We start from the raw sequence: 18377 nt of genomic DNA on the forward strand, positions 1-18377 counted from the left end.
TCTCCTCTATCTCTGCAGTCCTGCCTCCATTCCTTTGAACTAACCCCTTCTCTAAGTAGATAGAATAGATTGAGGCATTCTGCTAATGTACTTTCTGCACAGGCGACTCCAAAGGTAGTGCAGTGGAGATCATAGATGGTGGAGAGAGAGAGGGTGAGGGAGAGAGGGAGAGAGAGAGAGAGAGAGAGAGAGAGAGGGAGAGATCAATGCTGGCCTGATAGCCACAGTCTTCATTTGGAATCCTCTGAGCAAAAGCACTTGCTAAAGCCCTTAAGAGGTAGAGACTGCGGATTACCTTTATGATTGATTTCCATTCCAGTCAGACAGACTGCAGTGTGTTCATTTTTCTCCCCAAACTGCAGCACGGCGGACCGGCCGATCTCCTCCTTCGTCCGTGCACGTGTGTGTGTGTGTGTATGTGTGTAAATGCGAAGGCCGGCTGAGTTACTGCAGCCCGGTGCCCAGGTTAGCTCTCACACAAATTACTTCACGTCACACTATTAGCCATGCAAATGCAGTTGGCTTTACTGCGCCTCGTAAATAACCGGCCCTGCCACTTCTATTAGAGGGGAGGGTCGGCCTCCGAAGGCGGGTGGGGGGAATTAAAATAAAGAGATGACTCAGAAATTATAGCGCTTTTGCACCCCCCCTTCCCCTCCATCCTCCATTCACTCCAGTCATCATGGCCAACTTTTGCACCCTTCGTTTTGGCCAGAGAGCCAAAGCTTCCCTCACTCTCTCTCTCTCTCTCTCTCTCTCTCTCAGGGTCCAACTTGCCCCTGTAGCCGTGTCCTCTTCCAATGTTAATTAGCAAGCCCATTACCGTGTCTATCAGGCTCTTCCATGCTGTCGTCTGCTCTGGTCCAGGGCTGGAGAGCATTATGTATGCAGGGCCAGGCCCACCGCCTTACACGTTTGCGCTGTCCTCATCAAAAATAGTGGTCTCAGTCACCATGAATATAAAGAGGCATCACAGCTTTATGGAGTGGATGACAAAGGCGTTCGATAGAGCAGAGTGCTCACCGGTGACCTACAGAGGAGATATGGGGGCGCTGCGGCTAGCCTCTGGAGTTGGGGGTGGCGGGGGATGGGGGGGGGGGGTATTTGTGTGTGGGGTATCTGATGATGCGATTTAGCCAAACAAGGGGCGTACAAGGTGTATGGTAAAGTGGAGCCACCGAAGAAACCACCCTGTAGCAACCACCTGGGATACCACATCAGCCACCCATTCTAACATTATAAGAAAGTTTTCACACCACATTAGATACCACAGCAACCACCCACAACAGCCTGGGATAGTGTAGGAACTTAATTAAAGTTTAGATTGGTTCAGAATCAGGACAAAAGTATTGGGACACCTCCACATTCCACCTACAGGAGCTTTTATATGACATCCCGTTCTAAACCCATAAGCATTAATATGGCCTTTACGTGGTCTGACAGACACTCGGTGGCTGAGCTGCTCTCTGTGAGCTGTTCCTCCTAAACTCTTCCACTGTTCAATAATAACACCACTCACAGCTGATGGAGGAAGATCTAGGAGGGAGGAAATTTCACCAGCTGACTTGTTGTTGTTGGTGCAGCGGTGTCTCCTATTACATACAGAACCACGCTGGAGTTCAGTGAGCTCTTCAGAACCTCCCGTTCTTTCACTGATGTGTGGAAGACAGGCCGACTGCAGGATTAGGGGCTTGGTTTTACACACCTGTGGCTGAACGGGACTGAATCAGACACCTGAATTCAGTGGTTAAGAGGGGTGTCCCAATATTTCTGTCCGTGTTGTGTGTATGGCAGTGCAAAGAGAAGTAGTGCTCTCACAGCTTTATGGAGTGGGAGATAAAGGCGTTCGATAGAGGTGTGTGTGTGGGGGGGTGCTCTTTACCTGATGCAATTTGACCAAACAAGGAACAAGGAGAAGTCCTGCGAGTGATGGAGTGGAAACTTCTGGTGTGATAATGAATGAAGACGAGCGGGGCTAAGTGGAAATCTGATGCATGGTTAGGTTTGGAAGAGTTCTGATACCCCTGGTGTGCTTACCTTTGTCCTCTTCCTTTCTGTGTGTGTGTGTGTGTGTGTGTGTGTGTTGCAGCCCCCATTGCAGCAGGGACGGGTCCTAACTTCTCGTTGGCGGACTTGGACAGCTCTTCTTACTACAGTATGAGCCCGGGGGCAATGAGGAGGCCCCTACCCAGCACCTCTTCAAGCAGGTATCTCTCTCTCTCTCCCTCTCCCTCTCTCTCTCTCTCTCTCTCTCTCTCTCTCTCTCCCCCCCCCCCCTCTCTCTCTCTCTCTCTCTGGGTGTTAATTAATCAGTGCAGGCAGTGATTGATGTGTTGGCTGAGGAGCTGGAGCTCCGTGAGTCGACAGCATATGTGGGTCCACATGGAACCTCTTTCGAACACTGTCCGCCCAGCCTACAGGCCAGCACCCCCCCCCTCCAATCCCCACACACCTACACACAGACACACCTACACATACACACGTCTATACACACACACTCATGCACACACACACACACACACAAACAAAGTCCCCAGTGAAAAGCTCTACTGAGTGCCCCCCTCTTCCCTTTGGCATGACTCAGGCCCACAGACAGGTGTGTGGTGGTGTATATATGTGTGCGTGTGTGTGTGTGTGTATGTGTGTGTGTGTGTGTGTGTGTTGGAGCACACACTGAATTGAAGCCCCCTCTGAGTATGCTGATTTAGCAGCCTTCCACGTCACGTTAACTGCTTGAAAGCTGTACAGTACACCAATGTGCATAAACACACACACACACACACACACACACACACACGTAGACTGGAAAAAGTAATGCTTTGAATTGACCTGATTGAAAAGCACATAATTTCCGAATGAATCCGTTACGTTACATCAACAGCAACTTTATTTACTTTGGGCAGTGATTATGTTAATCTGCTGTATTCAATATTGAATATGTAAATATACTATAATATATGTAAATGTATATAGATATAAATATATGTAGATAATGTACTCATTGTAGTCAAGTCAGTTCAGTGCATCACCTTTTTCAGGGCATACACTGCACTCACATATCATCACATATCATCACTGTCACTCAAAAACCTTTTTTTGAAGATTTGATTCCAGGTCATTTTGGGGCATTTCTATTGGCCCGTTTATCAGGAAATTCTGAATTCTTTATAAGTTAAAAAACTTTATAAAAGTGAAAACTGCCAAAAGCTGATATACAAGGTTTTTGGCTGACGGTGATGATACACACCTGTGCAGTCATCACATCTCATCAGTTAGACTGTACAAACACTATATATACACTATATGGACAATGGGACTATATGGGACACCTGCTCATTCATTGGATTGGATTGGAGTACTGGATGGAGCACCACCACCATCATTCCAGACATACACTAAATGGACAAAAGTATTGGGACACTAAAATCAAGGGTATTAAACAGAGTCTCTCCTGCTTTTGTTGGAGTAACTGTCTCTACTGTCCAGAGAAAAAGACTTTCTACTAGATTTTGGAGGAAGAGCATTGCTGTGAGGATTTGATTGCATTCAGAAACTAGTAGTGCACAGGAAATGAGCACCGGTCAGCTCAGATACGTTCAGTTAGGCATTAAATCAGAGTGTGTTGTTTATTTGTATTTATGTTTTTTAATAAATAAATAAATAAATAAAGACTCTCGCAGAGTACTGTACTCAGCTAATCACCCACATGCACGCTCTTCCAGATGATTCTCATTAAAGTACCGAACCAAATGAGGAGGTCTGCTCCTCCTGTAAGGATACAGATGTTAGCGCCTTGCGTTTGGAGATGTGTACCGTAATTAAATAATTAAGTGCAGTGTTTACACTTGAGATGTGAATGGGTTCTGCTAACGCTGCTGCTGCTGCTGCTGATGATGATGGTGGTGGTGGTGATGGGTGGTGTGTACTGTATGTATGTTTGCTTTTACAATTTGTATGGATAAGTGTGTTTTATGTGCGGTGTGTGTGTGTGTATGTGTATGCATGGTTGCGCATGAGCTCTACCCACATGCTTCAGTGGCCTCTTCAGCCAGGCCTGCCAAAGAAAACATCTGGAACAAGGAGCCTATGTGTGTCTGCATGCTGGAGAGTAATTAAGTGATTATGGGTGAAAAACACCAGTAGACCTTACATTAACAAATAAATGTCAGAGCCAGGCCTTCAGCAGATAAGTCACTCACACACACATTCACACTACTTACAACACATCACACCATCTCCGGCCTCCGAGGAGCGCTCACCTCCCACATACATGCTAGAGGTGTGTAGTTTATGTGTGTGTGTGTGTGAGTGTGTTCATACAGGCTTTCATTTGCTCTCCTGCACTGGAGACTTTCAGACGTAGCCCCAGGGATACACTGCTCTGTTATGTGCCGCAGCTACTCTTGCACACCTGATGAGTTAAACAGTGAAGCTGTGCGAGGGTACGAGGACCCCCGAGCTGAAACTGGGGGTCTTTGACTTGGCACTGGCGCTTCTACCCGTCCAGGTTGCGTAATTGCATTGTAAGGCTGGGGTTACTCCAACTCTCTTAGACTCTTACAGTCTAGCATCATGTCTTCCTATGGGGGAAAAATGCACATTATAGAAAACCCCAGCAACCAACAGGGATACCACAGCGACCCCCCCAGCAACCCCATAGCAACAGCCTGGAATAGTATAGGAACTGTTTTGCAGGGCACCAACAACAACTTGTTTATTTTAGCTCCTGACAAAGTTTATATTATTTCAGATTAAAAATAAAGTGGCTATACTTCTTGGACCCCAGGGGATCCTCGGGCCCCCGTTTGAGAACCGTGGTTTAAAGGACGTTAATAACACTGTTACTTTTTACACTTTAGGAGGATACTTCTAGCATTTATAAGCATATTTTGGTTTATAAGGTGCATGTATCTTACTGTACAGTGAAATGTGTCCTCACATTTGACCCATCTGTGGTAGTGAACGCACACACACACACCAAGAGCGGTGGGCAGCCAACTCTAGCGCCCAGGGAGCAGTGAGGGTGAATGGCCTTGCTCAAGGGCCCAACAGAGGCAGCTTCCGAAGCCCGGGTATTGAACCCACAACCTTGTCGTCAACAGCTCAGAGCTCTAATCGCTGAGCCACCACTAATAAATCATTCCCATACTGGGAGTCGAACCCGGGCCACCTGGGTGAAAACCAGGAATCCTAACCGCTAAACCATATGAGAGACAAAATTGAGAGACTGCCCCCTTAAAAACATACTACCACTTGTGTAGTCACATGACTCCGCCCCATCCACCAATCCAACTGAGCAACTCAAGCAGCTTATTTAATCGTTCATTAATCATAGACGAGGTAATATGTTTGATTTATTGTGATATTGATTGATTAATATTGAACTCGGCCCATTCAGTCAGTCCAGACTGTGGCCTCTCAGACTCTGTTATCAGCCTCCTTTCAGACAGCCTGTCTGTTCTTCAGTGCTCAGGACCCCACAGGACTGACCACCACAGAGCAGGCTGTAGTATTTGGGTGGTGGGTCACTCTCAGTGGTGGTGGTGTGGTGCTGGTGCAGGTGGATCAGACACAGCATTAAAGACCAGGGCTAACAGAGTCTGCAGAGAAACAGATGCACTACAGGAACCATAGACCTACACAGTGCTCCTGTACGGTCAGTGGAGCTGATAGACTAATGGGCCAAGTTCAATCCAAACCAGGGGTGGTCATAATGTTCTGATATGATTCTATATATGTGGAATATACCTACCTAATGGTTTATAGGTACAGTAAACTCTATATATCATATGCTTTACATTATATGTAAGTGATTAAATGTCTGAATGTACCCTTTAGTGTCCGCTCTGACCCCCTGCCGGCCCCCATCTCCAGGCTGGGGTGGCCCCTGATCTTGATTTAGCTTCAGGGTTAGAGCTCTTAAAGAGGATTAGCGCTGAGCCAGGATCTTGGGGTGGTGTGGGAGGCGGATGTTAGCCAACCCCTTACACGCACTGGGCCTTTACATACACACTGGGCTGTACACACGCACATACACACACTGTGGTTATATATTTAGCGAGACAGAAAGATCCATATGTATTGCTTACAGTACAGTCAGTGTATATACAGGTGCACTGTATACGGACCGGGTGCACATAGTATATATAGTATTTACTATATATAAGCTTTTTATATATCTGTCAATGTGTGTGTGTGTATATATATATATTATACAGATGTACATATATACTATGTATCTGTACAGTATATGCTATCTTTCTAACTCTCTTTCATTCTCTCTCTCTCTCTCTCTCTCTCTCTCTTTCTCTCTCTGCAGTTCTGCGAAGCGTATTAAGTGTATGGAGGAGGAGGTGGACAGTCCAGGGGAGGAGTCCTACTACCCCAGCCAGGGACGATCACCGGGCAGCGGCAGCCAAGCCAGCAGCTGGCACGAAGTTGAGCCAGGTAAACACACACACACACACACACACACACACACACACACAAATCACATACACACATCACACAGAGCCAGCCAAGCTCGTAATACTGCTCTTTCCTTCTCTCTCTCTCTCTCTCACACACACACACACACACACACACACACACACACACAGAGTTGGCCAAAGTCCTAATACTGCATCCCTGTCCTCACTCACATACACACACACCACATCCACACAGTACAGAGTGTACACATATTCAAATTCACACACACACACAACCAGGCTGGAGTGAGAGCAGATGGATAAATGCTGTGTGTGTGTGTGTGTGTGTGTGTGTTGTGGCGTGTCGTTTTGAGGATGAGTAGAATTTTTAAGTGTCTCTTTCCAAACACTAAGTCTTTATTATCTCCCTCAGTGGAGGTTCCTGTCAGAGCGCCTGGGTTTAGGAGACCACTGCATTGTCCGAGAACGTCCAGCAGCGTGGAGCTATCCATGCTCCGCCCACAAATGCATTGTTTTCTTTCATAGCAACAGTTGCCAGGTTCAAAACACTGCACTGAAAGATGGATAAACCTCAGTTTCTATCAAAATAAGAACCATTCGAACCATTAGAACTGCTAGAACTGTTAGATGTGGTGTATTTCATACTGTTTATTCAAGCTGACGTGGGAAACTGATCTTTGCCGTGTATTCAGCTCCAGCAGCCGCAACATAAATCCAAATCAGAACCAGAATCGGATTTATTGTCCAACTATGTTCACACACACTCTTTAGTATTAACAATATACAGCTACTCTACGTATAATTTACAGACAGTACACACTATACAGAGAACAGTAGTGTACACAGTATACACAGACTATACCAGGACATTTCTATCAGGGTTCGTACGGGTCCTGTAACAATAATCATGCTGAAATCCAGTACTGAATAGTCCTTAAAAAATAACAAAAATGAAAAATGTATTTAAAAGTCATGGAAAATATTAATACAAAATAAAAAAAAATATATAAATAATAATAATATAAAACACAAACTTTTATTTTAGCACACTTTTTTACATGACCAGTCGCTGCCCGTATTTCATATGACCATGCACAGTATCCTGGCCATGGTATCCTGAACGTGCATTACATTGTTAACTAGCTAGCCTGGACAGTCTTTCAGCTGCTAGCATGGACCAAACTTTCCCGTAAACAAATAACAGGGACATTTTTGGTTTTTTTGGTACTTGAAAATCATGGAAGTCATGGAAAGTGTATGAACCCTGTCTATACAGATGCCATTGTGGGTGGAATATGGATGCCTCAGCATTAATGAAGGTCTAGTGTTGTTCACCTGTTGTTTACCTGTAACCTCATGCCTATAAGATCCTTACTCTCATCACCAACATGTTTCTCAGTGCAGACGTGACCAGAGATCAGTGTTTCAGTGTTTGTCTGATGTATGCTTGATAATCCATCCAGAAGCCCCAATACTGACCTTAAATACAGCAGCAGCACACTGACCAGAGCCGCACTGCTCGCTCCCTCTCTCCCTCTCTCTCTCTCTCTCTCTCTCTCTCTCTCTCTCTCTTTATTTTTTATTATTTATTCTTCTGTCTTTCCTTCTTTCTAGTTTTCTGGTTCATTCGATTGTGCTGCTGTTTTTCATTGAAAGTAAATATAAAGGTCTGAAAGTGGAACCCGTGTGGAGCGTCGTCCCGCTGGCCCGTCCGCTGCCATTCTTTCATATAAACAACGTTGCGTACATGATTTGGGCAGTTAAGGGGAACCGCAGCGTTCCCTGTTTCAGAGTTCCCGTCTGACTCATAAATATTTATTTTTTCGTTGTGTTGATGTGGTCAGATCCACTGTGGTGTAGAAGCAGGGCAGAAGTGTCCATTACAGCCAGTGACAGAGTCCGAGAGGAATCGTCCTGGCTGCATTGAAAACCCTGACGCGCCGACTCTGGGCCGGATTGCAGTGTGTATATTATTAGCATCTGTTACCAGGAGCACTGGATGATTTTAAGGGCCTGTGGCTGACCCTTAGGGGCCCTAATTATGTATTAATTAAGTTGTGGGGCGCAGGTTAATACACTTTCATGGGGTCAAAATCCCTCTTACAAAATCACAATGTGCCACATATCTTATTAATCCCAATTATTTAGTTATTCATGTTATTAATGTTTATTTACTGTACATTATTATTCATAGCTACACACAGCAGCTACAGACTTACTTTTTTCTTTCCAAAATGTTTTGATATATATATACTTTAATTTGACAACTTAGCTTATTTTGAGGCAAGAATTATTATTAATTACTTTTTAATAATACTTTAACTGTAATTTATTAATGATTTAATCATTATTAATAATTACTACATTATTAAAGAAGTAGCCAGTTTAAGTGTACGGTCAATACATTTTCCTTCAGTTTCTCGTCTTCGGTCAGCCACAAATGTTAGAGTTTATGAGCTTAATGTAAGATATTTTCTAATTCTTTAACACAATGTGAATCTTGTCAGTTATTGTTTACATCGTATCCAGATTTCATCTCGCATGGACCAATAGAAACGCTCCAACATGACCTGTAATAAAATCTTTTACGTTGCCTTCCATTGTTCTGAAAGTTCAGATGTTTTTTTCCTCCTCCTGAGATACAAGGTTTTAGCCTGACAGCAAAAATCTTTTATTCACGTAGAAATAATGTGAGCACGTAAATACACTATATGGACAAAAGTATTGGGACACCTCTTTTTTATTATTGATTTCAGGTGTGTGATTCAGTCCTGTTCAGCCACAGCTGTATAAACTCCAGCCTCTAGTCCTGCAGTCTGCCTTTCTTCCACACATCAGTGAAAGAACGGGAGGTTCTGAAGAGCTCACTGAACTCCAGCGTGGTTCTGTATGTAATAGGAGACACCGCTGCACCAACAACAACAAGTCAGCTGGTGAAATCTCCTCCCTCCTAGATCTTCCTCCATCAGCTGTGAGTGGTGTTATTATTGAACAGTGGAAGAGTTTAGGAGGAACAGCTCACAGAGAGCAGCTCAGCCACCGAGTGTCTGTCAGACCACGTAAAGTTACAGAGCGGGGTCAGGGCCGAGTGCTGAGCTCAGAGCAGAGTGCAGAGAAGCCTCCAACTGACTCAGTAACTGCAGCAGAGCTCCAGACCTGCTGCTGCTGGTAGAGCTGCTGTTAAAGAGGGACCAGCTCCAGATTTAGGGTTTAGAACGGGACGTCATATAAAAGCTCCTGTAGGTGGAATGTGGAGGTGTCCCAATACTTTTATATGTGTGTATGTGTGTGTCTGCTTCGGAGATCATATCTGACATGAGAAGCTGAACTGCTGAGCTAACCCTCACTCTGCTCTTCTACTCACCCTGCCTCTGTTCTCTTCTTCTTCTCTTCCCTCGTCTTTCAAAGCTGGATATAAACTGCGCGGCTCGCTAGCTAGTTCGTTCATCTCAAGACAAGGTAATACCACGTCACTGTTTTCACCCCTCAACCCCACCACACCACCCCCCTCCCCGCCCTCCACCACCTCACGCCCATCCCAGAGGAAGCGGCCTCGTTGTGGAGTCCAGTTTGATGTTGGTGTTTGTTTAGTTGTTTTGTTTACTGGTTTGTTTTGTCCAGGCGAGTCCTCCGCACCCCCCTCCCTGTGACTTTGGACACAGTTTGTCTCCTCCTCCCCCAGAGTCCATTCCTCCAGCCTGATGTCCACCCTCGCGATCTGTGTTTGTGCATGATTTCATCCTCATCCAGCCGAGCGCATCCGAACCTGTGTGTTTACGACTGGGTGACATGTTTATGTGTGTTGTGGGGACTTCCTGTTTGTCAGCTTGTGGGGAGGAGGAGTGGAGTTTGGCGGCGCCTGGTTTAACCCTTCGAAGTTATTAGAGTTAGTACATGTGTTTAGATCTACAACACTGCTGGAAGCACAGCCTGGTCAGCTCAAACTGGTCACACTGGTTAAGCTGGTCGACCAGTTTAGCTCTTGACCAATGTTTTTTGTTTCAGGTTGATGGTTTAGCCAGAGCTGATGGTTACAAACCTGACCAAGCTAGTCAACCAGCATGACCATCCTGACCAAGCTGGTTGAGCAGTATGACCATGTTGAGCAACCAGTATGACCAGCTTAACCAAAATAGTCAGCCAGTATGAACAAGCCAGTATGAACAAGCTGGTTGACCAGTATGACCATCCTGACCAAGCTGGTCCACAAGTAGGACCATGTTTAGCCACCGGCATGACCAGCTTAACCAAAATAGTCAACCAGTGTGAACAAGCTGGTTGACCAGTATGACCAGCTTAACCAAACTAAAATATCAACAAAATATCACTTCCATCAAACTCGCATTATAATAAATATGATCACAGATGTGCCAGTGCTGAAAGTTCTGTATCCACCCTTTCCCCACATGATTTTATAGATAATATATTATTAAAATATATAATAATAATAATAATAATAATACAATAATGTAATAATAACAGTAATGTTCAATAATATTCAATAAAAAAGCATAACTACGACTTCTAGGGGTTAACGTGTGCATGGAGGGAGGCGGGGGAAGGCATAACGAGTCGGGTCAGTCAGTGTTATTAAGCAGATGAAGGTGGTGACCTGACCTGTACAGGTGTGAAGTGAAAGTAGAGCAGCGTGAAAGCCGTGTGAGAGCATTGTGAGAAGCGTGTGAGAGCATTGTGAGAGTCGTGTGAGAGCAGTGTGAGAGCTGTGTGAAAGCAGTGTGAGAGCTGTGTGAGAGCTGTGTGAAAGCAGTGTGAAAGCAGTGTGAGAGCAGTGTGAGAGCCGTGTGAAAGCAGTGTGAGAGCTGTGTGAAAGCAGTGTGAGAGCTGTGTGAGAGCCGTGTGAAAGCAGTGTGAGAGCTGTGTGAGAGCAGTGTGAGAGCAGTGTAAAAGTCATGTGGAGCCGTGTAAGAGCAGTGTGAGAGCAGTGTGAGAGCTGTGTGAGAGCTGTGTGAAAGCAGTGTGAAAGCAGTGTGAAAGCAGTGTGAGAGCAGTGTGAGAGCCGTGTGAAAGCAGTGTGAGAGCTGTGTGAGAGCTGTGTGAAAGCAGTGTGAAAGCAGTGTGAAAGCAGTGTGAGAGCAGTGTGAGAGCCGTGTGAAAGCAGTGTGAGAGCTGTGTGAAAGCAGTGTGAAAGCAGTGTGAGAGCTGTGTGAGAGCCGTGTGAAAGCAGTGTGAGAGCTGTGTAAGAGCAGTGTGAGAGCAGTGTAAAAGTCGTGTGAGAGCTGTGTGAGAGCAGTGTGAGAGCCGTGTGAGAGCCGTGTAAGAGCATTGTAAAAGTCGTGTGAGAGCCGTGTAAAAGTCGTGTGAGAGCAGTGTAAAAGTCGTGTGAGAGCCGTGTGAGAGCTGTGTGAGAGCAGTGTAAAAGTCGTGTGAGAGCTGTGTGAGAGCAGTGTGAGAGCCGTGTGAGAGCCGTGTAAGAGCATTGTAAAAGTCGTGTGAGAGCCGTGTGAAAGCAGTGTGAGAGCTGTGTGAGAGCAGTGTGAGAGCAGTGCGAGAGCCGTGTGAAAGCAGTGTGAGAGCTGTGTGAGAGCAGTGTGAGAGCAGTGTGAGAGCCATGTGAGAGCAGTGTAAAAGTCATGTGGAGCCGTGTAAGAGCAGTGTGAGAGTAGTGTAAAAGTTGTGTGAGAGCCGTGTGAGAGCCGTGTAAGAGCAGTGTGAGAGCAGTGTAAAAGTCGTGTGAGAGCTGTGTGAGAGCTGTGTAAGAGCAGTGTGAGAGCAGTGTAAAAGTCGTGTGAGAGCTGTGTGAGAGCTGTGTAAGAGCAGTGTGAGAGCAGTGTAAAAGTCGTGTGAGAGCCGTGTGAAAGCAGTGTGAGAGCTGTGTGAGAGCAGTGTGAGAGCTGTGTGAGAGCAGTGTGAGAGCAGTGTGAGAGCCGTGTGAAAGCTGTGTGAGAGCAGTGTGAGAGCAGTGTGAGAGCCATGTGAGAGCAGTGTAAAAGTCGTGTGAGAGCTGTGTGAGAGCTGTGTAAGAGCAGTGTGAGAGCAGTGTAAAAGTCGTGTGAGAGCTGTGTGAGAGCTGTGTAAGAGCAGTGTGAGAGCAGTGTAAAAGTCGTGTGAGAGCCGTGTGAAAGCAGTGTGAGAGCTGTGTGAGAGCAGTGTGAGAGCAGTGTGAGAGCCGTGTGAAAGCAGTGTGAGAGCTGTGTGAGAGCAGTGTGAGAGCAGTGTCAGAGCCATGTGAGAGCAGTGTAAAAGTCATGTGGAGCCGTGTAAGAGCAGTGTGAGAGCAGTGTAAAAGTCGTGTGAGAGCTGTGTGAGAGCTGTGTGAGAGCCGTGTGAGAGCAGTGTGAGAGCCGTGTGAGAGCTGTGTGAGAGCCGTGTGAGAGCAGTGTGAGAGCCGTGTGAGAGCCGTGTGAGAGCAGTGTGAGAGCAGTGTAAAAGTCGTGTGAGAGCAGTGTGAGAGCAGTGTGAGAGCAGTGTAAAAGTCGTGTGAGAGCAGTGTGAGAGCCGTGTGAGAGCCGTGTGAGAGCCGTGTGAGAGCCGTGTGAGAGCAGTGTGAGAGCTGTGTGAGAGCAGTGTGAGAGCTGTGTGAGAGCTGTGTGAGAGCAGTGTGAGAGCTATGGACTGACACCTGTTTAATTATTCAGTAGGTTTTAATACTTTCTGATCTGATCAGCATCTTGTCCAGTGGCGGCTGTCAGCTGGTAGAACATGGTCTTTGTCAGGACATTGTCTTTCTAGTTTGAGGTGTGTGTGTGTGTTGTGTGTGTGTGTGTGTGTGTGTGTCTGTATTTGGTGGCGGTTGCAGTGTGTTAAAATTAGCCTGGCCTTATAAAAACCTGATCCCGGCAGCAGCATGCCCGTCATAGCTGGAGTAGCTGGTGTCAGGTGATGAACTGACCAGAGTCCTGACCAGTAGCGACGATGGCTATGTCTCACATAGCTCAGGGTCAGCAAACAGGACACATCGCACCTCTCGCACACTCTCTCGCGCACTCTCTCGCTCACTCTCTCGCTCACTCTCACGCTCTCGCGCTCTTGTTCTTTCTCACGCGCAAGCAAGCAAGGCACTCACAGATAGACCCGTTACTCAGTGACCCGTTACTCAGTGACCCCTCGCTGTGAGTGAGGAACGCCAGGGTTACTGTCAGTGTGCCTCAGGCGTAGGGCTGGGCAATGTGCTATGAATATTACAGCACGATATTTAAAGACTTTAACGATATACTAGTAAACGCTTAACTATAAGTAATGTCCCGTATTATATATAATAATTATATGTATTTTAAATGTCTGTAATGATTCAATTCTAATAAGGGCAGATCTGAGAATATTTCAGGTCTGAAAATAAAATATAAAAATTAAAATAAAAGTGTTTACAGGATAAACAGTAAAAGTAGTGTTCACTTTAACAGTGTTCAGCTACGTACCGTCACTGTCATGCAAAAACATTGTATCACCAAACCGTCAACTTTACAGGAGAAGCATAGAAAACTTTTTTACTTTAAAAGAAAATGTTATTCACAGTCATTGTCGAGTTTTTTTTGTATAATGTTTATTATATATATATTTATATATTGTTAATTGTATATATACAATTATATATATATATACAATTAACCATCTTCATATTACCTTACAAATTATGATGGAAGGGCAGGTAATCAGTGGATTTAACCCTTTAAACTGTCTGTTACTGAAGTTACTGTGCCTTTAAGATATATGCAGATGATTTATGATGTATGCAAGGAATGGCACACCTTGACAACACTTATACTTATTATTGATGGTAATAATAATAATTACATCAATAGCAAAAAGATGTTTTTCATAATAATAATAATAATAATAATAAAATTAGTAATAATAATAAATGTTATTATTTTAAAGGCCAAACTCATTTGTAATTGTGAGTAATCTACAGTATCAGTGGAGGCTGTGATACAGTAGTCTGCTCGTACTTGAGTGTGTGTGTATGTATGTGTGTGTGTGTGTGTGTGTGGGTGTGCTGATTGATGCGCTGGACAGACTCATGTTCTGGAGGACGGTAACGCTGGACAGCGGCGGAGAGAGACACGCTCGATCCACAATCCACAATCACTCGCACAGGCGCTGTCAATTTGTCAGCCTGGGAGAGAAAGAGCGAGCGAGAGAGAGAGAGAGAGCGAGCGCGAGAGAGAGAGAGAGAGAGAGAGGGGAGCAGGCCGGGCCCAGTGCCGGGTGCGTAATAACGGCTCGGAAGAGAAAGTGCTGAGCAAGGCCAAGCTTTGATTCCAACTGACAGAACCTCTTCAAGTGTTCATTACTCACTCGCAGACTTCAGGCCTCCATCAGAGCACACACACACACTCTCATACATACACACTCACACACACACACACACATGCTCAAATCTGGCCATGAGATCAGTGTGTGTTCTCTGTTCCTCGTCTGGTTGCTCTTACTCAACTGTCTCGATTTACTCTCGTCCGAGTCCGAGTCCAGACTCTACGCTCCATCAGCTTTATTGAGTGGAGGTCGGTAGGCTGTGTTGACGCGTCCAGAGTTGCTTAATTCCACGAATTCTGGCTCCATGTTCTCCCTCTGTGGCGTCTTCTGGATTGATCGCTCACACACACATGCAGCTGAGAGTGTCTACCAGTGTGTTGAAGGTTCTCCTCAAGCCTTCCCACAGGTTCTTCACTGCTGTCCACACATTTCCCCCAGTCCCACAACTTTGGTTGGGCTCTCCACAACATCACCAGAACCTCAAACCTCAGCAGTGTGACCAAAACACATCCCATTGTTCATGGTTCTCCATCAAACATGAATGGATCGGTTCCTTCAGACTCCTCCTAAACACACATACACACCTGAGCAGCCCATTCAGACTGATAGTGGAACGTATTAAATAATAGGTTTTTAGAATATAGGTAATTTAAAGGGTTCTTTAAGCGATGCCACTCAAGAACCCGTGTTGGATCCATTAAGAACCATTTTTTTGTATAAAAAAAAAAATACAATAAAGTTCCACACTCTTCATAGAACCCAAAGAGGTTCTTCAGTGGCTTCACTCAAAGAACCACACTCTCAAATCTCCTAAAACACCAAAAAGGCCCAGAACATCAGTGTTCTGCCCCCTAAATACGGAGGAGCGCTTCTAAAACATTGGAGAGAACAGAGTGGAAAGAATGACAGCGGTGGAGACGACTGTGGTGGCTGGGTGTGTGTGTGTGTGTGTGTGTGTGGCCAATATAATACTGTGAAAAAAAGCTTAACACACTGATACTGTAAGCGGGACTCTGTATGTGTGAGAACTGAGTCAGAGTGTGTGTGTGTGTGTGTGTGTGTGTGTGTGTGTGTGTGTGTGACTCATTGCGCTCTCAGTGTGAGCAAATGATGAGTGGATGATGTGGTTTGGAGTTCGGAACCGCAGAGCTCGGATCATCGCTGTCTGCTTCTTTGATCTTCTCCAGCTCGGAATCTCAGGATCACTCGTTTATGTGTGTGTGTGTGTGTGTGTGTGTGTGTGTGTGAGAGAGAGAGAGAGAGATCTTCCCAGTGTGCAGGGGTGATTAGATCCAAATGTTTTCTTTGCTCATTCAATATTACTCTCTCTCTCTCTCCCTCTCTCTCACCTGTCTCGCTGACCTGTAACACACCCCTGACTGCACTGATTTGGCTGAGCCTGTGGTGTTGAGTGTGATACTGCACATATGGCTGTGCTGTTGGCCTGTGTGTGACAAGTGTGTGTGTGTGTGTCAGTGTGGAATTGATCCTGCGACTTTATATTCTTATAAATGCAGCCTATAATTACCTATATATATATATATATATATATATATATAATACTGTATATAGGACATATTATCTGTAGATACTATGTACACATATATAATTTTAAGTATTTATATGTATATATATATATATTATTTATATATTGGTGGAACATATTATTATATAAATAAATATTCAGTACCTATAAATACTTAAAATTAAATATAGACAAATCACCTTCATCTCTCTATAATAATGCTTAATAATGCGTAATGCTTCTTCCTGACCCTAAACAACCCTCAGTCTCAGTTGTTCATCCATGTTGTTCCTCAATTGACCAGGCCGTCGTTAATGTCCAGTATTATTGAGCCACACACATGGGCCTGGTGACACCATATATATATATATATATATATATATATATGTCATTCAGATGTTTCAGGTTCAAATCCCACCCTATCACCACATCCCTGAGTGACTGTATAACTTCAATCCAGTGTCGTAAACTAATCCTGTTCAAGTCACAAGATCACCTTCTCTATCTGAAATTTAAATAAAACCAAATAAAATGCATAAATTTCAGCAGATCACTCTTTATGAAAAGCTTTGGATTATTATTACTGATCTCCACTAAAGGAAACCCACCCTGTGGCGGCTTGTAGCGTGTACTCCTCAGAGAAGGGTTGTGTGGCCAGGTGGGCGAGCGTGGGCAGGGGGCTAAAACCATTACGAGAGCTTTATCCACAGTTGATTGAATTGTGCCAGTCCGTCCGTCTGAGCTTGTTCTGAAGGCCAGGAGAGTTGTGGATGGACAGCCGAGAGAGAAATGAGAGCAGGTTTCTGTTCAGGCCTGTTTCCAATCGTCCAGAGATCCACACTTAGCACTGAGGGGGGTAATAAACACACACTGGTAACTAGTTGACCTTACAGTGACATGATTCAGCGAGGAAGTCCACATTGTTATTAGTATTATTATTATTATTATATGGACAAAAGTATTGGGACACCTCCACATTCCACCTACAGGAGCTTTTATATGACGTGCCATTCTAAACCCATAAGCATTAATATGGAGCTGGTCCCCCTTTAATAGCAGCTCTACCAGCAGCAGCAGCAGGTCTGGAGCTCTGCTGCAGTTACTGAGTCAGTTGGAGGCTTTTCTGCACTCTGCTCTGAGCTCAGCACTCGGCCCTGACCCCGCTCTGTAACTTTACGTGGTCTGACAGACACTCTGTGGACACTGAGCTGCTCTCTGTGAGCTGTTCCTCCTAAACTCTTCCACTGTTCAATAATAACACCACTCACAGCTGATGGAGGAAGATCTAGGAGGGAGGAAATTTCACCAGCTGACTTGTTGTTGTTGGTGCAGCGGTGTCTCCTATTACATACAGAACCACACTGGAGTTCAGTGAGCTCTTCAGAACCTCCCGTTCTTTCACTGATGTGTGGAAGAAAGGCAGACTGCAGGGCTAGAGGCTGGAGTTTATACAGCTGTGACTGAATGGGACTTACATTAGGAGCAGCTGACCAACATGGCCAGGTCAGGACGTCCTAGCAAGCAGAACCACGAGATGAGTAAAGAAGCCCCCAGCAGTCCTAAGTTATCATCAGGGTAGCAGGTAGATCTCGCCCCAGCCGATCTAAAGGTAGTGAATGGCTCTGTCACGTGTGATGCATCCTGTGCCCCGACTCGTTGGGTGCTGCGTTCTCCTCTCCCACTGTCTTACCCTCTACACCCCTCATACACACACACACATGCATATACACACACACCTGCACTCCTGCCGCTCTCTCACCTGTGCGCCAGCCTGTGTCTTCATGCCATTTGCCTTATTAAAACTGCGCTTATCGATCATTCTTGCCAGGAATGCCGTCGCCCACCACATTAAAGAAGTCAGAGAAGTCTGGTTTCAGCAGCCCCGTGCCTTCGCAGACCAACTCCCCCCGAACGGCATTCACACACCACCATCGGCCAGTCATTACAGGACCCAGAGGTGAGGTCCCCCCCCCCACTCCCAAACCCTACCAGCACCACCCTAAAGCCCCTCTCCAGAGCCCCTGAACCCAGCCAATAAAAGCTCGCCTTTTTCCTCCTCCTTCTGAAACCCCCACCCACCCCACACCTCCTCACCCTAACGTGTACCCCCTCCGGTCAGGGCGGATTAAACATGCGGGGGACTCTCTCCTCTGAGGCTGAATCAGTGGTCTGCTCAGGCTTGGAGGCTGTGTGTGTGTGTGTGTGTG

The 18377-nt window shown here is 45.6% G+C and overlaps 1 protein-coding gene and 1 non-coding gene across 2 annotated transcripts in view; one reads left to right on the plus strand and one right to left on the minus strand.

Moving 5' to 3' along the window:
• Nucleotides 1–18377, plus strand: part of LOC140548819 (nuclear factor 1 A-type-like) — a 44119-nt gene that overhangs the window by 11177 nt on the left and 14565 nt on the right. The window contains exons 3-6 of the mRNA XM_072671991.1: nt 2090–2207; nt 6320–6447; nt 9840–9890; nt 17999–18127. Coding sequence (XP_072528092.1) covers nt 2090–2207; nt 6320–6447; nt 9840–9890; nt 17999–18127 — 426 coding nt within the window. The remainder of the gene's footprint in view (nt 1–2089; nt 2208–6319; nt 6448–9839; nt 9891–17998; nt 18128–18377) is intronic.
• trnae-uuc (transfer RNA glutamic acid (anticodon UUC)) lies at nt 5141–5212 on the minus strand. The gene has a single exon. It is a non-coding gene; the product is annotated as a tRNA-Glu (tRNA).

This window comes from Salminus brasiliensis, unplaced genomic scaffold (assembly GCF_030463535.1).
Source record: "Salminus brasiliensis unplaced genomic scaffold, fSalBra1.hap2 scaffold_122, whole genome shotgun sequence".
Lineage (NCBI taxonomy): Eukaryota > Metazoa > Chordata > Actinopteri > Characiformes > Bryconidae > Salminus > Salminus brasiliensis.